This window comes from Talpa occidentalis, unplaced genomic scaffold (assembly GCF_014898055.3).
Source record: "Talpa occidentalis isolate TD23 unplaced genomic scaffold, MPIMG_talOcc4v2.1 talOcc4.7, whole genome shotgun sequence".
In the NCBI taxonomy this organism is placed as follows: Eukaryota; Metazoa; Chordata; class Mammalia; order Eulipotyphla; family Talpidae; genus Talpa; species Talpa occidentalis.
Window position 1 is genome coordinate 83259772 of NW_023605083.1, and position 22878 is coordinate 83282649.

Consider the following 22878-nt stretch of genomic DNA (forward strand, 5'->3'; position numbering starts at 1 on the left):
GTCTTGCCCTCATTTCTGCCACAATAGCCTTTACCAAGTGCATATCACTGTGCGGGATGTTGGGAATTTTGCCTGTCACAACGGGTAGATGGGACAGAGGCACCAACGAAGTGTGGGAGTCCTGTGCAGGGAGTAAGTAACTTACTTGGGTGAATTTATTGGTCCTCACCCCCTTATTAACCAAGGCCTAGCGTGGAGGGGGATGGAGAAGGTAAGAGAATGAAGTCTTGTGTATTCCCCCCAGGCCCAAAGCCAGGGACAAACAGTCCAGTGCCCGGGGTATTTGGGGAAGCAAGGGAAGGGAGGAGGGGCAGCTGGTTTTGGCTCTGCAGGAGGGGTGTGTTTAGGGTACTCAGGCAGGAAGGCCAAGCTGCATCTCCCCAGACCTCATCCACCCCTCCCCCAAGAAAGAAGATTCAGTGAGCCTGAAAAAATACATTAAATATATTTTATTTAAATAGCATTCAAACATAGCTGAATTAAGTAATTAAAAAAAAAAAGATAAACATAGCTGGCTGTGTGCCAGTTGGTCCTGGAACTGGACGAAGGGTGTAGTGCGGGTAAAAAGGGGTGAAAACAGATTCCAGCTTTTCATTTCTTAGCTCAGAAATTCTAGCAACCCCTGTAGCTCCTTGCAACCCTTCACGACCTCTGGAATGGACAGCAGAGTCTGGGAAGAGAGGCAAAAAAGGCAGCTCAGGGTCACAGGCTTGAGACCTGAAGCTTACAGCCCCAGGAAGCACCCAGTCAACACTGAGTTAGAGAAAAAAAACAGAAGCCACAGAGCAGCCTGCAAGAGTGAGTAAGGCCCAGCTCTCAGCACAGGCTGGGAACCAGTGCTGTGCTCTTCTGTGCCTACTAGGGCCACACCCTATCCCAGGGTCTTTTTTAGTTGCATCAATTCCTTCCCTCCTTTACCTCACAAATATGCTGAACAATGTCATCTAGTTTCTTTAATTCCTTGTCAGAGCGCCGAAGATTCTCTTCTAGGATACTTCTCTAGAAAGCAAAGAGGCTAGATAAAGCCTGTGCTTAAAAGAATAGCACAGTTTTGGGGGCAAGGAAAATATGGCCAGGCACTTGCTGGTGGTTGAGGAAAATGCATGGGAATTCTTACATGGCTCTGGAACTTGACCATGAGTTTTGCTTTCTCATTTTTCATCTCCAGGAACATCACCCTCAGTTTATCCACCTAATGATAGTTATGTCCAGATCAGTAGGGGTATAGCCTAGGGTCCCCACCAGCTGCCCAGCTCCTCTGTCAACCCAGAGTCACCTCCTGGGAGAGAAACACTTTCTCCTGGATCCAGCTAGTGGCCATGGGCTGACAGCTGGGGTCCAACTGGCCTGCCAGAGTCTCTTGGAGCACCTTAGTCTCTGTCTCTGCACGCCGAAGTGAGCGGGTAAGTTGTGTCACCTCCTCTCTCAGGCTCTGGGGATAAGAATGGAAAGGTATTCACAAGCCCTCAAGTATCCTCTCAATTCTTCTACCAATGTGAACAAGGGTAGACCAGGGGATCTAATGCCCAGATTTGGGATCCTGGTTACCAGCAACACAGGAAGTAAAGGGCCAGGCATCTTGAACATACTATGAGCTCTCCACTCTTGTCTATCTGCTCTAGGATCTTCTCGTTCTGCTGCTGTATCACCTCCTGGAGCTCTTTTTCATTCTGTGAAGCCAAAGGGAGTAAAGAAGGTATTGAGGGAGGCTCAAATCTTACAGCCCTTGCCAGGAAATAGAATTTAGTGTCTGACCCATGCTCAGCCCAGGTGATGCCAATTATTAACACTCCAGTTCTCCCTCCAGGGCTCATCATACAAGTCACATTTCAGTACTGAGAGTTCTGCTAGAGTTCCCAACTTCTAGGTTAGCCTGGGGAGATGGGTCACCCCATAGCTGATTCCCAAAAGTGTAATGTCTGACCCCAGAGGGGCAAAACTAGGGCAATGATTGGAAAATCCCCACCACCCAGATTCCTGGAGAGACAATGATTCCCAGTGGGCCAGTAGAGCTGCTCCAGTTCGTTGCCCCACTTCTAGGCCCCTCCTTCACCTTGTAGCGCAAGCACAAGGCCTGGTTCAGCTTCTCTATATCTGCTTCCTTTGCCTTCTGGGCTTCCTGATGCTGTTCTTCCTGGGCCTGCAGTCTATCCTGCAGATCACAACTAGGGGAGGGAAGAATTCAGCATTATTCCTGTCCTCTCAGGGCTGGCTAGGCCCTTGACATTAGGGGTGTTCTCACTTGACCTGCTCTCGCTCACATTTTTCCCTGCAGACTCCTGACAGCTTCTTCTTTAGACTCTTGCAGCAGGGAACACAGGCTCTGAAGCTCCAGAGTCCTACTACTCAGTTCTGCCAGGCTCTTCTCCATGCCAGGGGTCTCTGAAAGGGAAAGTCTTAGGTAGAGGCAGAGGCGTGGAAAGAGTATAGCTATCATTTCCACAACTCTCATCCATGTTCCCCACCCACAGGATTTGAATGTCCGGAACATTACAGATCCCAAAAGGCAGTAATAAAATGAGCCCAAGTAGAATTGAGGTTTTTAGAGCAAAGCACTTCTCATTGCTTTAGTCTTTATCCTCACTACCAGATGTAGAAATAGGCAGGATCCCTGGAGAACCCACCCTAACCTGTAGGCTGAAGGGATGCCATGGATGCTACTCGGGTGAAGGCACTCTTGTCACTTCCAAGCAAGGGCACAGGAGCTGATTCTGTATGTAAAACAAAAACCAACCATGGTAGAGGCCCCTCTAGTGACCTAGCCAAGAATCTGCCCTGGAGAGATAAGTCTGTTGGTGGGCATCTCCAACAGCTGAGGATATCAGGAGTGGTCACAACTTCCCACCCCTAAATTCCAGGCCTTTAACCTTTGTCTCCTTTTGCTGTCAAGATGCTTCCCAAGAAGGCGCTGTTGGTGGGTGGAGGGTGTGCTTGGGTAAGAGCACAGGCTGTGTTTATAAGGGTCTCCGGATCAGCCTAAGGGCAAAGGAGAAAAAAATATCAGTTGCTTTTCAGGGTTAGTGATTTCCCCAAACTCCCCAACTACATCTGGAATGATATTCTATTACTTCTCTGTCTTCCAACTTCTCCATTAGCTTTTTTTCCCTGAAGTTAATTCTCTCACTAAAGCAACAATAATTAAAAAGAAAACAAAAACAAAAACACAACAAACCTTCTTAAATCCCTTTAGCTACTGCATTTTCTCTTTCCCATTAATTAAAAATAAAAAAGAAAAGCCTACATTTCTTGCCTATTATCTTCACCATCTATTAACTCCTCTGCCCACTACACTCAGGCTTCTGGCCCCCTTCTTCACCAAAATTTTCATCATTTGGTTCACCAGTGCCATCCTTACTTTCAAATGCAATGGGCGATTTTCAGCTCTTCTTTTCCCTGAGTTATTTCATAGTTAATGACCATATTCTTCCTTTAGAAACTTCCTTTTCTTAGCTCTGGAGCATGACTCTCTCTCCTTCAAAGGCAGGCCTCAAATCTTTCAGGCTATATCTTGTCTCTATCCACAGCCCATTTCTTGACTATTACTCATCCTTTGCTCTCTTAACATTTTAATCCATTCCCCAGATGACCTTACCTCAGGAACTCCACAGACACATCCACTTCCACAGATAATCCCTCAATCTGTCTCTCTCAGCTGGATTTTTCCCCTACTCTCCAGACCCAAAGGCTTGAGAGCCAGCAAAAAAATCTACCAGGATGTTCCATAATTCCACCTGAGAGATAATATGTACAAAGATAATATGCACAAATATGTACAAACCTAAACTCACCACCTTCCTTATACTAACTCCCCAAATCTGCCCCTCTCCTGTATTTACAAACCTAGATCAGCGTGAGCAGCCAGTTATAGTCTACAAGTCAAATCTGGCCTGCCAGCTGCTTTTGTAGATAGTTTTATTGGAATACAATTACATCCATTGATTTACACATTGTCATGGCCACCCCTGGGCTATAAAGGCAAAGTTGACTAGTTGAGACAGAAACACTTGGCTCGCAAGACTGAAAATACTGTATTGCCCTTTACAGGGAATGTCTACTGACCCCCGCTCTATAGTGTCGCTATCTTCCCATCAATCTAAGTTCAGTTACTCTTCTACCTTACTTCAACATAAAATTAGTCAAGGTTCTATTACTCCTACCTTCTAACTATGAATTAAATTCATCCAACTCATCCCTACCCCTACTATAAGTGCCATGAGTTCAAGTCTTCAAAATCTGACTTCTACCTACTTCTCTACTCCGGTCTCTTTGCCATCCTTGCCCAATATAGAACCTACACTCCAATGATTAAAAAGTCACTTCCTAAGCAACATAAATGCCCCAAAATAGATGAATGGACGAAGAAGACGTGGCACATATACACAATGGAATACTACTCAGTGATCAAAAAAGATAAACTCATGCCATTTGCAGCAACATGGATGGAGTTGGAAAGGATTATGTAAAGCGATATAAGTCAGAAGGAAAAAGAGAAATATCAGTTGGTTTCACGTATAGGTGGACTATAGGGCAACTAAACAAAGGGTCAGGAAAAAGACAAAATTTGCAAACTGATCATAGATCTGAGGCACACAGCAGGGGAGGGGCGGAGAGAGGTCAAAACAGAGGAGGGAAAAGCACAAGGGACTGTGGTGATGGTTTATAGGTGCTATGGTGCTGGGAGAACTACAGGGACTATATCTGAGGGGAGAAATCAAACATTATATCAAAATGAACAACAATAAAGAAAATAATAAGTAAATTAGAAAAAAAAGCCACTTTATAGTCCCCAAACTTACCACATTCCTCATAAGCAGGGCCTTGTCTTTCTCACCTGTAGTACCAGCACCTAACCTTGTTGCAAGGTAGCCACTATAAAAAGTACACATAGTGGTCCTCCCCTGGTGGCGCAGCAGTTAAGCACTGGGCTGCGATGCGAAGCTGCCTGCGGCCTCCGCAGTGCCAGTTCGATCCCCAGATACTCGCGAGGGTCCCACATGGTGTGACAGACCTCTCCTGCCGCGCCGGCTGCTCCCCTCAGCAGTGTATTTCGTCAGTCTGCCTGTTCTGTTCCCCACTCTGTCTCTGGTGAATTCTCTTACCCTCCCGCGCTTCTGACTGTACCCAGTGCTTGTATAAATAAATAAATAAATCTTAAAAAAAAAAAAAAAAAAAAAAAAAAAGTAGGGCCTCCCCGGTGGCGCAGCAGTTGAGCGCTGGGCTGCAAAGCTGCCCGCAGCCTCTGCTATACCAGTTCGATCCCCGGATGCTTCCAGCCACCGGAGGAGGGTCCCGCATGGCCCGCAGACCTCTCCTGCTGCCCGCTGCTCCCCTCAGCAGTGTACTTCGGTCCTTCTGCCTGCTCTGCTCCCCGCTCTGGCTCTGGTGAATTCTCTCACTCTCCCGTGCTTCTGACTGTACCCAATGCTTGTATAAATAAATAAACAAATAAATCTTAAAAAAAAAAAAGTACACATAGTACCACTAAAACTTTTATAAACTATTCCCCCTGCCAGCTGGGCCTTCCTCTTAACCAACCCCTGCTTTCCGAATTTCTAAACTTCAGGACTGACCAAGGGTCATGTTCTTTGAGAAGACATGGTAACTCTCCAATGTAGAACTGATGCTCCTTCCTCTGCTCCACACAGACCTCTCCCATGATCACAAGTTAAGACCATATTTTACACCTCTGCCTTTCCTGCTAGACTGTGGACTCTGGCATTGCCTATGTTCAGTATATACTGGGAAAAAGGGTCAGCTCATAAGCACATTCAGATTTCAGGATTCTGATTGTAGCTTTAACTGCTGAATAACCAATATTATGGTTTTGGAAAGATATCAACCATTTATTGTTTACTGTGCACTGTGGAAGGCCAGAGAAGCAAGGCTAAATTTCTGCTCTCAGTCTAGCTGAACAGACCAGATATCTAAGGAAAGTTACTATAAGTACAAAAGGAAAATAAGTTCATGAGGACTATAGAGATCACTGAGTGTGATTTGGGAATATTTCAAAGAAAGTGAAATAGGGAGAATTTTAATGGGAAAGGGAAAGGTATTTCCAGTTTGAAGACAGAGAAGAACAGATGTGGTAACATCCTGAGTCTGAGTAAGAATGGAGGTGGGACGTGTGCATAGTGTACAGGTAGCCTAGATGAACGAAATGCTTCATAATAGGGAGGAGGGAGACAGATAAGAAAAGTTTAAGTGAAAGGCTAAAGAGCTCGTGTAGGCACGAGTAACTGAAAGTTACTGAAGGTCACGGAGATGGAACGAGAATAGTGTTTTAAGACCATTCTATACAATAAAGACTCAATTAAAAACTCTCAGTAACTTAGAAATAGAGGGGCACGTCCTCAACTTGAGAAAGAATAGCTACAATAACCTACAGCTAACATCATCTATAATGGTTAGAAATGAAGTTTTCCCTCTAATAGCAGGTACTAGGCAAGGATGGCCCCTCTCACTACTCCTTTTCAACATCATGGTAAAAGTTCTAATACAGTAAAGCAAGAATAGGGAATAAAAAGTATATGGATCAGAGCCTTCCCTGGTGGCGCAGTGGTTGAGTGCTGGGCTGCGAAGCTGCCCGCAGCCTCTGCAGCACCAGTTCAATCCCCGGCCACTGGCGAGGGTCCCACATGGCACAACAGACCTCTCCTGCCGCACCCACTGCTCCCCTTAGCAGCATGTTTCGTCAGTCTGCCTGTTCTGTTCCCTGCTCTGGCTCTGGTGAATTCTCTCACCCTCCCGTGCTTCTGACTGTACCCAGTGCTTGTATAAATAAATAAATAAAATCTTAAAAAAAAAAAAAAAATATGGATGAGTGCCACGGTCAGGAGAGCCGATGAAGTTCTCTGCCATTAACGAAGACTCAGAGTCTGAATGAATTTGCAGCAGGGGGAGGCTGGGGAGAATGCCATCAAGAGCAGCTCTACCTTTCACTGTCCCAGCCCAAGCTTTTATTAAAGATTTAAACAAAGGAACAAGAAAATAGCACACAACTGTGTTTATGCTGATACAGATTAATAAGTTACTGCTGAAAACAAGCTTTTCTAGTTAGTAGGGAACATGCGCACAAGCCAGTATGTCCTCAGAGAACAGGAGTCAATTCTAGGAAGAAATTCTGTTTGCAGAACTTCTAACAACCTGGAACTCCGCATGCAGAGTAAACAGGTATTGTCTAAAAACACCAGCTCCCTTCAGGGCAGCAGGATCCCAAAAGATCAGAAAGGAAGAAATAAAAGTTTGTTCAAAGATACAAATGCAAGGAAGGAACCCCCAGATTCTACCTTTTCCTGTAGTTTCTTCCGTAGGAAGAGGGTCAGGTTCTGCAGTTGCTCAGTCAGCACCCCAAGCTCCTGGGAATATTGACGTGTCTTCTCCAGGTCTTTCTCCTGGTACTCTGCTATGGTGCTAGCCAGTTTAGCCCTGAAATAAAGAGCAGGGAAGGCTGTCAAAGACCAGAAGTCCTCAGAACACCTCTCCCCAATCCCCAGAGTTGCATTCAAAGAGGAAACTAGAGGTTCCTGAACTCTGGCACAATACCCTTCTTAAAGACTAGCTTATAGAAGCATTCCTGGGAGAGAGAAGCATTCCAGGGGAAGCAGAGAAAGGAGGAGCTCTTACTTCAGATTCTCTATGGTGTCCTTGAGGTCCTCACACTGCAGGCTACGTTCCCGGAGCACTCCCAGCGTGGTTTTCAACTGACACTCAACCTGGCCCAGCTCCAAGTGAGCAACCTGATTCTCTTGGTCAGCAAACTAGGAAAGCAGGAAAAGGGAAGAAAGGAGTAAGGATAGTGGGAAAAATGAGTCCCAGCGTCTTGGGACTTTTAGAGCCCTGGGAACAGAGGACTGTCCAGTCCAGAGTCTAAAACCTCACCTCAATACCATTAGGCACGAGTCTCTCTTGCCAGCTCCCCCACCCTAAGGCATATGCCTTACCTCCAAGTTCTCCTTCAAGTCTTGTACCTCTTTGGCCAGCACAGCCTGTTGCTGCTGCAGTTCAGCCTGCATGTGTTTTAGGGCCATCTCTTCTTTTTGCCATCTGCCAGAGACCTTATATTAGATTCCACTTAGTCCTATAGCCTGGGTGCCTACTGCCACAATAACCTGATAGGAACTCACTGAGCAGCCTGCTCCTCATTGCTCTGGGTAAGCTGGCAGAGCAATTCATCCTTCGTGGTCAGGTCCTGGGTACAATGGGCATGCTGGCTCTGGAGCTCTTTCAGCTGGCTCTCCATATTGGCCAAAATCTGCAGCTGAGCCCGGAGATCTAGACCAAAAGTATCCTAATGACACCATGTGGTTACTGGGCCAAAACCTCCCTATACTTGGGCTCCAAAACAAGTGCTCTCCAGCATTTTCTTGGTGTACTGCCACACCCCAAACCTCACAAAGGCAAAATTACTTGCACGCACACACACATATACACACACACACACCTGTTGCTAAACGAGTGTTTTCCAACTTTAATTGTTCTATTTGGCCTTTGCAGTCCTCTAAATGGGCAGAGACTTGTTCCAGCTCCTTAGAAACCTAGGAAAAAAAGACAGTTTTCCTCCCACAGTTCCTCCTGAATCAAGAGTCCCAGCACATAGTTCAGGACAGCAAACCATCTTACTCCTGGGCAGAAACACTGCAGCAAATGAGGCCAATTCTCAGGAAAAAGTAGAACCAGAGGAGAAAAGTTGCTGAAGAAGGTGTTGAAGGATAAAGGAAACAGCTGGACCCAAGCCCATCGCACAGCAAAGGAACCCGACTGATCTCCAAACCCACAGGATAGAAAGAGGTCAGGGCCAAGGTAAGAAGCTAATGATCACACTCATTAGGAAAGCCTTCTGTAGAAAAAGAGGAAACCAGAACTAAGAACTAAACAGTCCCCACTCCTGGTTTGTACCTGCTCCTTTTCTTCAAGTGCAGTATCACGTTCCTGCAGAGTCTGCCTGCTCTTAGCTGTGAGTTTCTTTGTGAGTTCTTGAGACCGACTCAGCAAAGCTGTCCATGTTATATACTGCCAGGGGAAGCAAGCAGGTCAGTAGAACACACTCGAGGCCAGGTGCCCAACGGGGCTGAAGTGAAGGAGTGCTGTGTTGGCCCCAAATACTCACATCCATGCAGCACGAGTTCAATCCCTGCCCAGGGAGCTACCCACATGGTGCAGCAGACTTCTCCTAACTCACCCACTGCTCCCCTCAGCAGTGTATTTCAGTCGGTCAGCCTGTTCTGTTCCCCACTCTGTCTCTGGTGAGTCCTCTCACCTCCCACACCTCTGGGCTGTACCCCAGTTCTTGTATGTATAAATAAATAAATCTAAAAAAAAAAAAAAAAAATACTCACATCCAGTTGCATGGCTATCCAGTCCTGATGCAAGATGGAAGTGAGACTCGATGTTTTCTGAGCCACCTCTTCTTGCTCAGCATGCAGGTCTACCTATATGAGAAGGAGTGCCTGTGCAAGGAGCCCCTTTCCTCTGGTAACAGCAAAGTGGGGATATGTGGCCATCCTCCCAGTATGTTGGCATGGACCCCAAGAAAGAAATGCCCTCAAATTACCATTTGGGTTTGGGTTTCCTTCAAAAGGTTTCTGAACTCCCCCAAGGATGCCACATCCTGTTCCAGCTGGCTGATACGCTGGCTGGCATATGCACAGAAAGCCTCCAGCACAGTCTCTGCCTGTTTAGAGAAGAGATTGCAAGGACAGAGTGAGCAGAAGAGGGAAATAGCATAAAAAAACCATAACTTTCCACGGCTCCAGTAGTTAGTGCATGATTCTCCAGGGCAAACAGTTCATAGGTCACCTATCTATGTCTCCAGTGAATCTGTGTTCCCACAGGACACCTGAGGAACAGCTCTCCCACGTCCAAGAACAAAAACCTGACATCTTACCGCATTCTGGCCTCTGAGGGCCATTTCCTCTCTGTGCTTTGCCTCCTCGCCTTCTGCTTTGAGGCTCTGGAGTCTTGCCTTCAGTTTCTTCAACACATCAAAACAGCAGGAGACCAAGGTTTCCACACGCCGAGACTGCATGACAAGAATCAGATGCTGTGTCTTGCTCCACTTTTTGGCTTTCAGTCCCACCAAAGGTCTCTACTTCATCTTCACATTTCTTACCTCCTGACTCACATTTGTTTTATCTTCCTCTAAGTGTAACATAGATAGGTGAAGCAAGGATATCACCTCTTTAGAGACCAGCACCCATGACTGCTGTAGAGAGAAAGATGATTAGACTAGGTCAAATAAAGTCGCTGAGCAGGAAGAAGGGGGCACTGGGGAACAAAGTCACTGATGCCAATTTCAAGTTCCCAGTAGGGAGAAGGTGAACTTAACAAAGGTTTGGAAACCTCTCTTCACTACCACAACTGAGTACCACCATCGCTAACCACCTAGGATGCACCATTCTTGATCTTCACAGGAGACCCAGTAGCGGTATAAGGTCAGTCAACACTTACCATGATATTCCTGGCCTGCTGCAGAGCTTGCCCAATCTCTTGGTTCTTCCAAAGATGTCGAGGTTTCTTACTTATCTAGTCAGAGAAACAGAGTTCTTCCTTTTGTGTATGATATATCAATACCCCATTGCCTCTCCTACCAACTGAGTTCAAGAATCCTTCCTATTAAATGTAGGAGCAGGGCCTCCCTGGTGGGTTAAGACGCAACCTATGAAGCTATCCGCAGCCACTACAGCACGAGTTCAATCCCTGGCCAGGGAGCTACCCACATGGTGCAGCAGACCTCTCCTGACTTGCCTGCTGCTCCCCTCAGCAGTGTATTTCAGTCAATCTGCTTGTTCTGTTTCCCACTCTGTCTCTGGTGAATCCTCTTACCCCCCACAAGTTGGCCTGTACCCTAGCTCCTGTATGTATAAATAAATAAATCTTTAAAAATAAATTAATTAATGGGCCTCCCCGGTGGCGCAGCGGTTGAGTGCTGGATTGCGAAGCTGCCCGCAGCCTCTGCGGCGCCAGTTCGATCCCCGGATGCTCCTGGGCACCGGAGGAGGGTCCCACATGGCGCGCAGACCTCTCCTGCCACCCGCTGCTCCCCTCAGCAGTGTACTTCGGTCCTTCTGCCTGCTCTGCTCCCCGCTCTGGCTCTGGTGAATTCTCTTACCCTCCCGCGCTTCTGACTGTACCCAGTGCATGTATAAACAAAGAAAACAAATAAATAAATAAATAAAACATGCCTCTATTAAAAAAAAAATTAATTAATTAAATTAAATTAAAAAATAAAAGTAGGAGCAAGGCTCATAGTTTGATGAAGCCAAGTCAGGAAAGAGATCCAAAAGTAGGTTAAAAACTCCTTTTTAAAATAACATTTTTCTCAGGAACTCTCCTGCACTGTTGGTGGGAGTGCAAACTGGTCCAACCACTATGGAGAGCTGTGTGGAGATTTCTTGACCTACTAAACATAGAGCTTCCATATGATCCAGCAATTCCACTCCTAGGTATTTACCCAAAGGACACAGAAACATCAATTCCAAAGAGCACCTGCAACCCTATGTTTATAGCAGCACTATTTACAATAGCTAAGCTTTGAAAACAACCCAAATGCCCAAAAATAGATGACTGGATCAAGAAGATGTGGTACATATACACCATGGAATATTACTCAGCATTCAAAAAAGATAAACACATGCAATTTGCAGCAACATGGATGGAGCTGGAAGGGATCATGCTCAGTGAAATAAGCCAGAAAGAAAAAGAAAAATACCGGATGGTCTCACTCATAGCAGGAATCTAGAAAACTTAAATAAGGGGCCAGGAAAAAGAATAACTATAAGAAAGAAAATATCAAAATCAACAAACAACTATGAACCAGAGATATTCTATCAGGGGTTGGGGGCGGGGAAAGGAGGATTTGAGGTCAAAATAAGGGGGTTGTAATTATATGGGGAATATAAAAATAAAATTTAAATAAAATAAAATAACATTTTTCTCTAAGAACAACATACGTTTATTGTAAATTTTTGGAAAATACAAAAATGAATAAAATGGAGAAAAAATCATTAATAATTTTACCACCTATAACAGAGTTTCCTAACCAATAGTATAGCACCCATCTCAGAGATTGCTGTATACCTCCACAGTGAAATTTGGATATATCTTAGTATTGGTAATATTTAGATTTGATGAAATATAGTAATGCTTAAGAAAAACTATAATTGAGATTATGTAAGTAAATTAGGATCCTGCTTTTAGTAATTGGTGTTATTTAGCCCTGAATTTATCTTCATTCTCCTCACTGGATTAGTCTGAGACTGGGACATCTGCTTTCGGGGAAACCTACCTTAGAATACCACTCATTTTTATTTGTTTTTTTTTTTTGTTTTTTTTTTTTTAAAGATTTATTTTTTTTTTTATTTATTTATACAAGCACTGGGTACAGTCAGAAGCGCGGGAGGATGAGAGAATTCACCAGAGCCAGAGCAGGGAGCAGAGCAGGCAGAAGGACCGAAGTACACTGCTGAGGGGAGCAGCGGGTGGCAGGAGAGGTCTGCGCGCCATGTGGGACCCTCCGCCGGTGGCCGGGGAACAGCCGGGGATCGAACCGGCGCTGCAGAGGCTGCAGGCAGCTTCGCAACCCAGCGCTCAACCGCTGCGCCACCGGGGAGGCCCAGAATACCACTCATTTTTAATTCCTGCTGGTATTTTTATCTTACCTCAAAGCCTCTCAGAGGGTTATCTGAGCTCTGATTTTTTTCTTAAAAACCATGATCTTGGGCCTCCCTGGTGGCGCAAGGGTTTAAGACGCAACCTGGGTCTCCCTGGTGGCACAAGGGGTTAAGCACCGCACTATGAAGCAATCCACAGCCACTATAGCATGAGTTTGATCCCCAGCTGGCCAGGGAGCAACACACATGGTGCAGCAAACCTCTCCTGCCTTGCCTGCTGCTCCCCTCAGCAGTGTGTTTCAGTCAGTCTGCCTGTTCTGTTCCCCACTCTGTCTCTGGTGAATCCTCTCACCCTCCCACATCTCTGGCCTGTACCTCAGATCTTGTATGCATAAATAAATAAATCTTTAAAAAAAAAAAAAGACACAACCTATGGAGCTATACGCAGACACTGCAGCACGAGTTCAATTCCTGGCCAGGGAGATACCCACATGACTTGCCCGCTGCTCCCCTCAGCAGTGTACTTCGGTCAGTCTGCCTGTTCTGTTTCCCACTCTGTCTCTGGTGAATCCTCTCACCGCCCCCACACACACCTCTGGCCTGTACCCCAGTTCTTGTATTCATAAATAAATAAATAAATAAAACCATGAACTGATGTTAAACTTGCTTAGCCGTGTACTTAATAACTCTTCATAAATGTACATTTTACTGACTACAGAATATTCCATCTTGTGGATGTACCATTATTTTACATTTTTTCATTATTAAAAAATGTGACTTTTTTTTAATTTTTAAAATTTTTCACATCATTGTTCATTTTTAAACAATATTTGCTTCCCCCCCTCAGGTGTAGTCCCCATAGAATTTCCTTCACCAATGCACCCGTGCACCATCACCTCAGTCCCATGTGCTCCTCCTCCCCTGCAGTATGTCTCTGATTTATAATTGTCTGTTTTTGCTTTGTTGTGTTTTGCACTGTTATTTTTTTTTTAAGTACTTTTTTTTTTTTTTTTAAGATTTATTTATTTATTTATACAAGCACTGGGTACAGTCAGAAGCGCGGGAGGGCGAGAGAATTCACCAGAGCCAGAGCGGGGAGCAGAGCAGGCAGAAGGACCGAAGCACACTGCTGAGGGAGCAGCGGGCGGCAGGAGAGGTCTGCGCGCCATGCGGGACCCTCCTCCGGTGGCCGGGGAGCAGCCGGGGATCGAACCGGCGCTGCAGAGGCTGCGGGCAGCTTCGCAACCCAGCGCTCAACCGCTGCGCTACCAGGGAGGCCCTTGTACTGTTATTTTTTCACACTGATGTCTTATTTGGTTCCCCTATATTCCTGCTATAAATGAAACTATCTGATATTTTTCTTTTTCCTTCTGGCTTAAAATGTGACTATCTTTATGCAGAATTTTTTTTTTTTTTCCCTTAGAACATATCCCTAGAAGTAGAGTCACTGGGTCAAAAAGTTTCTTGAACTGCTTTAAAAAGTCTTTTTTTTTTTTTTTTAATATAAGCACTGGGTACAGTCAGAAGCGCGGGAGGGTGAGAGAATTCACCAGAGCCAGAGGAGGGAACAGAGCAGGCAGAAGGACCGAAGCACACTGCTGAGGGGAGCAGCGGGTGGCAGGAGAGGTCTGTGCGCCATGTAGGACCCTCCTCCAGTGGCCGGGGAGCAGCCAGGGATTGAACCGGCGCTGCAGAGGCTGTGGGCAGCTTCGCAACCCAGCACTCATCTGCTGCACCACCCAGGAGGCTCCTGCTTTAAAAAGTCTTAAATTGCCTTCAAAAAAAAGTGAAGCAATTTATTCCCTACTGACAACAGGTCAGTGCTTACCGGTCAGTGGAAGCATTATCCAACTTATTCTTTACTATTTGTTGGAAAGCTATTTTGGCACTTGTTTCAATTGCATGTCTTTGATTACCAGTAATAGTAACTTTCTCAAATATTAGTGAATTTTATTATCTTACCATCTAACTGTCTATTATCTTGGGGCAGAAAAGATTTTTAGTGTGCTTTGTAATGTAGATGAGGATCTCAAAGACAGAGGAGCCACAGAAAGATTTTAAAGTTCTGAAAGAAAGTGGGGAGCCTTCATTACTGCTGAAAGATAGCCATCACCCGGGGAAAAAAACCTCCTGCTGGAGCAGAAGAAAGCATCACAGTGCTGTGGCAGTCTGCATTTAAGGAGGCAGATCTCCTGGAATTCATCACTCTTCTCCAGCAAAACAAGCATTATTCCCTAGTATGCCAGCAGTACTGCACCAAGTACCTGCAGAGCCCTGCAGAGAGCACCATACTGCTCTGAGCTGGGCAGTCAGGCAGGTGATAGGATTAGTGTGATGGAGACAGCAGAGTGAAAAGGATATGGCCCTGGAATGCAGAACAACTGAAGGTGCTATCACGTACCCTCTTTGGTTCTGCTTCAGTGGTGTCCAAAGGGAGCCGGCAAGCTTTTGGGGTAAAGGGTATTCATACATAGGGAAAAAGATCAAGGATAAGAGGAAAGAATACAAAAATAAGAAAACACAGGAAAGAAATTGAGCAGTTGGAGGATCAAAGAGACTATGATTTCCAAAAGGTAAAAGGTAAAGTCATTATTTTGAGGACCTTTTCTACCTAAAGGAGGTCTGGACATTTGGAAGCCAACTCTTATTAGTAACAGCCACAATTCTGAGGCTATCAATCCCTTCCCTGACACCATTCCCTTCTTTCCTTAACTGTTTTCTTCTCATATCTCCTACAATAATTTTGGAAGATTAAGTAGCCTTAAGTGTAAATTGTTACAAAGGCTATATATACTATATTAGTAATACATATTTGTACTTCAAAGACTGTTACTCATGAGTATCTCTGCAACAACAACAAAAGTTGATCTAAGTTTTAATTTTTTTTAAATTCCTCTGACCACAAAAGTTGGAAATGAAAAAAAGTTTCTTTCATCAGTTGTACACTATCATGGTAAATATTGTAATTTTTGCAGTGAAATTTTAATGGGAAGCATCTATTAATGAAATGGATAAAGCTTCTTCCCCTTCATGTTCCTATGGGTCACTATAATTCCTATAATAAGACATGGTTCAGCAACAATTTTATGAAAGAAAGTGGGGAGCCTTCATTACTGCTGAAAGATAGCCATCACCCGGGGGAAAAAACCTCCTGCTGGAGCAGAAGTTTATTTTCCATTCTTTTTTTTTTTTTTTTTTAATAGAGGCATGTTTTATTTATTTATTTGTTTGTTTGTTTGTTTTGTTTATACATGCACTGGATACAGTCAGAAGCGCGGGAGGGTGAGAGAATTCACCAGGGCCAGAGGGGGGAGCAGAGCAGGCAGAAGGACCGAAGTACACTGCTGAGGGGAGCAGCGGGCGGCAGGAGAGGTCTGCACGCCATGAGGGACCCTCCAGCCGGGGATCGAACCGGCGCCGCAGAGGCTGCGGGCAGCTTCGCAACCCAACGCTCAACCGCTGAGCCACCGGGGAGGCCCCTTATTTTCCATTCTTAAAGTAAAGAATTGATAAATCTTCACATAATAATGGGAACAAGTGGGTAAGGAAGAAGGAAGACAGGGCATGTCACCCAGTTCTAGAGCAGGTTTGGAGATATACACTAAAAATCTCAAAGTGAACTTTCATCAAAATTTTTAGTGAACTGCTGACATAATTAAAGTCTTCCTTCAATTTTGTTGAAAGCATGTATAAGTGATGTCTGTAATCATTGCAGCCATGCATTCTCAGCAGGTACATAAATATTTCCTATTGTCCTTTGATGGCTATCCCTTGACAACATAAGATTCAGGATATGTGGTAAGTGTGTTCTTTAGTAAAGTGCACAAGAGCAGTTGAGAATGAGGAAGTAAGAAAAAATTAGTAAACAGTACATTTGGAAGCTGAAGATTCTAGAAATCAAGCTCTTCAAAATTTTTCTTGCTTGTATTCCCTCGGAAAGACTTGATGTTCCCCAGGGGTAAAGTGAATACCCACAGCTTTAAGGGATTTTTTCAGATCCCGCTTTTACATACATTCTAAGAATGTGCCTGTGACTAAGGAGTCCCCTTCGCCCTCTGGCAGAGTAGCATACATTTTGAGGAAGAGGCTCACTGAGATTCTCAGAGCTTTCGGAAGAACCTTCTTACCCCACTTGGAGAGGTATCAGTCTGTGTGCTATTGTCCTGAACTTCCGGGTGAGGACCTGTCAGCTGGCTCTTCCAGTCCCGCAGCTGATGGGAAAGAACTTCCAGAACAACAAGAGAGTTCAGCAGGTTATCTTCCAGGTCACGTCGAGATAAGGTAGTCAGATCTGGAGGATGGCTGCAGCAGGAAGAGAAGAACATAAGAAGAGAGAGGAAGGGGTGGGAATATCAGGTCCAGTTTAAGTGGGCCCAGGAGGTACAAGGATTCAGGGACACTTACCCCAACAAGAAACGCTCTGTTTCAGAAGTACTGTTCTTGGTGTCTACCACGCCTGTTTGGGATGTGTCTGAACTCTTTTCACATGGGGGTGGGGGAGTAAACCAAGTCCCCACCGAGCAAGTAGAGAAAGGTGTTGTGCCAATCGCAGCATCCCGAAGCACAGAGGGAAGGGATAAGCTCTGACGGAGATTTTCCAGCATGGTGGAAGTATTTACACTTTTTTCCAGCCAGGCCAGTGGAGACATCCAAGGTCCTGTATCAGAGATGAGAATCCTACCAGCATCTTCCACTGCTGTCTCTGAGGCTGCCTGGGATTCCACTTCCCCTGGACTTTGGGTCAGACATGTGGACAGAATATCTTCCATGTTTGAGACAAGTGCTTGATCTCTGAATTCAGCCTCCTCAGGGAGTGTGAGAAAGCTCATTTCTCCTTCCTTAATAGCTCTGTGCTCCACAATTCCCTCCCCTGGGTCCGCATGACTGACAGGGAAATCTGCTGCTAAGGCAGTTGAAGGGGAAAGCCAGAGCATGGAGGAAGGCAAGAAGTCACTACTTTCAGAAGGGCCTACATCCTCAGCCTCAGCCCTGCTGTCTCTCAGGCTTTCATTGGGACAGTGTGGGCCCTGTTCAGAGCAGAGATTTGGTGAATACTCTAAGAGATGAGATGGAGGATCTTCAAATGTAGGTTTTTCAGGCATGGCAAGAACAAGTTCTGAAAAGCTGTCTTCCATGCAGGGTGCCTCACCCTTTTTCAGCAGATCTCCTGTTTGCAAAGGCTCATCTAGACACATGCTGTTTGTCTCTACCATGCTCTCCAAATGGACTGTCCATGTAATGTCTTGCTGCTGCCCTACTGTAGGAGGTTCCGGGACCAGGGTTTTAACCACATTGTCATCCAATGAGTCTACTGCTTCCCCGGATGTTTTGGGAGTAGAGTTGGTTTGGGGAACTGGATCTAGCTGGGGCTCATCAGATTCCTGTTGACAAGTTTCTAGCCACTCTGAGGGATGGCTGAACTGTTCTGAAGGAGAGTCTATCTTCTTAGCATTGACACAATCCAGTAGAGATGACTTGTTGCTGCCTTCCTGCCAAAGGGGAAAAAAAGCAGTTGACTAAGGCAGTTGATTCTGTTCCCCATTATGCAATTATATGTACAGGATGCTGTACAATCTCATAAAAGAGCTCTCATTACCTCTGCTTAGGTAAGAACTTGGCTGAGTCTTGCTGCTCACTACACTGACCCAATACAGGGAAAGAAAGGCTGAGAAGCCATTTTGGGGTCTTTCAAGTGTTGACTGTTAAAACCAGTCTACAGTCTACAGTAAACAAGGCTGAGATAACCTACCCATACCATGCAGAGACAGTAGCTTGAATATCATACTATTCCTCCCCAACTGTATTCTAGGGAAATAAGAGGGAAGGGTCCCTAGGCTCAAATTCTGTCAGAATCTAAAGCTAATGGGCCTCCCTGGTGGCACCGGAAGTTGGGCGTCAGCTCTATGAAGCTGTTTGCAGCTGCTGCAGCTCAAATTCAAACCCTGGCCAGGGCGGTAACCCACATGGCACAGCAGACCTCTCCTGTATCACCCGCTGCTCCCCACGGGGGTGTATTTCAGTCAATTTGCCCGTTCTCTTCCCCACTCTATCTCTGGTGGATCCTCTCACCCTCCATATCTTTCACCCTCCCCCCACCCCAGTTCTTGTATAACATTTCCTCCCCTCTGGAGCAAATGAGAAATTGAGGACAATTCCATGGACCCTGATAACATCAATCTGTGCTATGACTAGTCTCCTTGGCCCACAAGAGCTATAGGCATCCTGAATACATGGATGAATCCATTCAACTTGGGATTTGAAAAGCTCTAGCCTTTGTAGCAGGGGAGAATGAAGAGCAGAGAGATTTTCTCCTGGTTCCCTGATAAAAAAACTGACAACCTCCCACTTCTAATCCACAGGCACAAAGTCCACTGCACCTTCCACCACTTGCACATTTGTTGGACCTAAGTCCATATGAACAAGGAAAAGGAAAATACAAATGTACTTGAGTGGCTCTAATAGCCAGAGAAAAGACAAACCCTAAGTTAGAAAAGTTAGACCCTAACAAAACAGAGCTGATGGAAATCAGATGGTAATCCAAACCAATAAAAATAAAATAATATACATACATGTACACATATACATACATATGTCATAACAAGATTTAGGTTCAACAAACACACAGACTGGGGAAAATAACTATAACTTTTAAACAAAAATATTTCAGTGAAATAAATTGAAAGATGGTTGAGTTGAGAATGGAATTACTGGTCTGGTCAATCAACTGTAAGAAACATCTTAGAGCTAGAAATAAAAAGAAATGTAAATCTGAGGGAAAAGTTAACAAAATTAGAGGGAAAGTCTAATGAAGCTAACATGTGAATAAATGCTCTTTCAAGAGAAAAGAACATATGCAGATGAGGTATTAACAAATAGAATAAAATTTCTCCAAGGTAAAGGAAAATGTGAGTTCACACGTTGAAATGGCTCAAGTTCCAAGCAGGATTGACTAGATCTTTATTTCTTTTCTGCTTAGTATTTATTTCTTTTCTACTGTCTAACGTGGTAACCACTATTCATATGAGGATATTTAAATAAAATGAAGCTAAAAATCTAGTTCCTCAGTCACATTAGCAACATTTCAAGTGCTCAACATCCTTCTATCATAGTGGGCAGCACAGATTATCAAACATTTCCATTATCCAAAAAAGTCCTATTGAAAGGTAGGTGTTAGGGCCTCCCCTGGTGGCGCAGCAGTTGAGCGCTGAGCTGCGAATCTGCCCCCAGCCTCTGCAGCGCTGGTTCAATCCCCGGCTGCCAGGTGAGGGTCCCACATGGTGCGACAGACCTCTCCTGCCACACCCGCTGCTCCCCGCAGCAGTGTGTTTCGTCAGTCTGCCTGCTCTGCTCCCCGCTCTGGCTCTGGTGAATTCTCTCACCCTCCCGAGCTTCTGACTGTACGCAGTGCTTGTATAAATAAATCTTTAAAAAAAAAAAAAAAGAAAGAAAGGTAGGTGTTAGAACCCTTTCAAGACAGCTACCCTTATAAATCTGTTATCTGGGCTGTGTCTGTTGTTACATGCTCTTTTTTCCTCCTATAACTTTATTTAGTCCATCTCCTTCCAAAAATAATTTGGACTGCATGAAAAAGAACAGATACAGATAGATCAACTGATCAATTAATGAAATACAAACTCATGGTTAAAAAGAAAAAAAAAAGGGGAAGCAGTTTTTCCTATTTCAAGGAGTAATAGCTATACCTGATAATCAGATTTGACCCCTGAGCTTTCTGGAAGAACAAGAGCAAAAAATATGACAACTACATAGTTCTATTTTCAGGAAGAGAAAAGAAGAGCAATTTCTCCAGAAAGGTAATTTTCCAAGTAGTAAGTTCTAAAAGAAGTTTCCTCAAGGAACCTTATAGAGAGGTCAATCTCCTTTGACAATTTTTTAAGCAATTGAAAAGCAGTTTCCACATAGCTACTTCTCTCAAGACCTTTGATAAAGGACTCAAATTGTGAAGACAATTCTACAAGGGGCAAGTTTTAAGGTGGTACATGAACCCTGCCTTCCAGAGGTGCAATTTGATCCAGGAGAATTCCGGCTGCCTCTGATGATACTAAGGATAGGACTCAGTCTTGCAGAAATCCCTGACCTTGGGGCCTCCCTGCTGGGGCAAGGTGTTAAGTCGCAGCACTGTGAATCTATGTGCAGCAGGGCAAGTTCGATCCTGGCTGGCCAGGGAGGTGACCCACATGGCACAGCAGACCTCTCCTTGTCTCACCCACTGCTCCCCTCAGCTGCCGCGGGCAGTGTATTTCAGTAAGTCTGCCTGTTCTGTTTCCCACTCTAGTCTCTGGTGAATCCTCTCAAACCGCACCCACCCCCCAACTCTGGCCTGTACCCCAGCTCTTGTATGCATAAATAAATAAATCTTAAAAGAAAAAAAAGAAAAGAAAAGGACTGACCTCTCTGTGAGTCCTTACTAGAGGGAGAGCACGGTATTTCTCAGTTGTACGGTAAACATAGGGGGATTGAGGAGTAGGGAAGTGGGGAGTTGATAAAAACCTAACAACTAAATAGAGGTCCGGGGTCTCAGTGGATTTCCTTTAGCCAACCTAGGGCACCTCTCTGTTGGCCTGAATAGCTGTAAATGGATGTCACTGAGATAGAAGACTTCATTATCGCTATTAATTACGTTCCAGGCCTCGCCCTCTGTTCCTCTGAGCTCTCATTCTCGGCAAAGAGCCCAGTTAGAAGCTGGCCAGGCGAATCTCACCTGCAATCCCAGCTTGGACAATGATGGGGACAGCGTGTCGCATATCGGGGGTCCTTTTCCAGAGCTGGGGAGGGCACTGGGCTGCAAGACAAGTTCTCGGAGAGGCGTTCTCACAGCTGGCTTTCCCTAACAAACAAGAGAATGTGTGAAAAAGCCCGGCCTCTGCGAGCCCGCCCTTCATCCCCAAGAAGCTGACAGGGTAACAAGCGGAGGTCCCGACACGGTGGCGCGCAAAGCCGCGGGACAAAGACTCCGCTCGGGCCCCGCCGCCTCACGCTCGGCCCAGCTTTCCAGGCCACTCGGCACGACGGGCGCCCCCTCCGGGAAACCCCGGCCCTGCTCTCCCTAAGAGGCTCTCCTGCTTACCGGTGGGGGCGAAGGCGACAGGCCAGTGTCCCGCTTTTTCACCTGCCACATCTTCAACGCAGACACGAAGTCGTTCACCTTCCAGGCCCAGGAGGTGAAGCCATGGCCGCCCGCCGTCTCTATTTGAACCTGCGCTGCGCTCCCGGATTGGCCGCGGAGTCGCTGTGCGTCAGGGTAGCGGGTCGGCCCCGGGCTCGCGCCGGCGGGCGGTGGGCGGGGCTGGCGGTGGCCCCGCCCCCAGGTAAGCCCGGGGGCCCCCTGCGCTCTCGGGCGGGAACGCCTTCCGCCTCCCCGGGCTGGAGGCTGGATGTCGGCCGGGCGCGGGACTGGCGGTGTGACCTCACCTCGGGGAGGGTACCGCGGTGGCAGGAGAACCCAGGGGCTCCATACCTCCTGTTCCCCATAGCTCACCCTCCTGCTCTGTCAGGTCTTCGTGGCCTGCCCTGAGGCAGTCTCTCCACAGGTTTCCCTCCGTTACCTTTTTTTTTTTTTTTTTTTACAGATTTATTTATTTACACAAGCTCTGGGTACAGTCAGAAGCGCGGGAGGGTGAGAGAATTTCCCAGAGCCAGAGCGGGGAGCAGAGCAGGCAGAAGGACCGAAGTACACTGCTGAGGGGAGCAGCGGGCGGCAGGAGAGGTCTGCGCGCCATGTGGGACCCTCACCCGGTAGCCGGGGATCGAACCGGGGATACAGAGGCTGCACCCAGCGCTCAACCGTTGGGCCAACGGGGAGGTCCACCGTTACCTCTCTTCAGGAGGGAGGGACAGTGAATTCAGAAGGTAAAGATGACTTGAATTTCTCACTCAGGCAGATTGGGTTGCACGTGATAACCTGAGGTCTCAACCAGCGCTCTAATTTAGCCTCTTGAATTTCTGGTGTTTTCTTGGGACTTACCTCAGGGCCTGCAGCAGATTTACTGGAACAGCTAACATGAATCGAACATTTATTATGTACCTGGCACTGTTAATTCCTTTAATCTTCATAAGGGTCTGTCTATGAAGTAAATACTATAACTATACCCACAGACCCACCCCACCTCCCCATTTTACAGACACAGGAACTGAGTCACAATAATATGATTTGCTTGCAGGTAGTAAAGGGCCATCAAGGTGTCTACTGTCACTTGATAAACATCCTTTACAAAATCCACAACAATTAAGTTTCATGGGGACTTTTATACAG

The 22878-nt window shown here is 45.9% G+C and overlaps 1 protein-coding gene across 2 annotated transcripts; it reads right to left on the reverse strand.

Annotated features, from left to right (window-relative positions):
• Positions 1-457: 457 nt before the first annotated feature.
• Positions 458-21870, reverse strand: SPAG5 (sperm associated antigen 5). 2 transcript variants are annotated; one of them, XM_037492860.2, is made up of 24 exons: positions 21694-21870; positions 21328-21453; positions 17013-18097; positions 16736-16910; positions 10447-10521; positions 10121-10201; positions 9884-10018; positions 9551-9670; positions 9336-9428; positions 8896-9009; positions 8441-8534; positions 8124-8271; positions 7941-8043; positions 7624-7757; positions 7287-7425; positions 2868-2976; positions 2631-2711; positions 2262-2382; positions 2054-2165; positions 1590-1670; positions 1277-1432; positions 1118-1192; positions 919-999; positions 458-670 (listed from the first exon to the last, which is right to left on the reverse strand). In XM_037492860.2, the coding sequence occupies exons 1-24, from the start codon at positions 21742-21744 to the stop codon at positions 599-601; spliced, it is 3561 nt and encodes a 1186-aa protein (XP_037348757.1). In that variant the 5' UTR covers positions 21745-21870; the 3' UTR covers positions 458-598. The 2 variants fall into 2 exon arrangements, with proteins under 2 accessions (XP_037348757.1, XP_037348756.1); XM_037492859.2 differs by having other exon boundaries at positions 10109-10201.
• Between the last annotated feature and the right edge of the window lie 1008 nt (positions 21871-22878).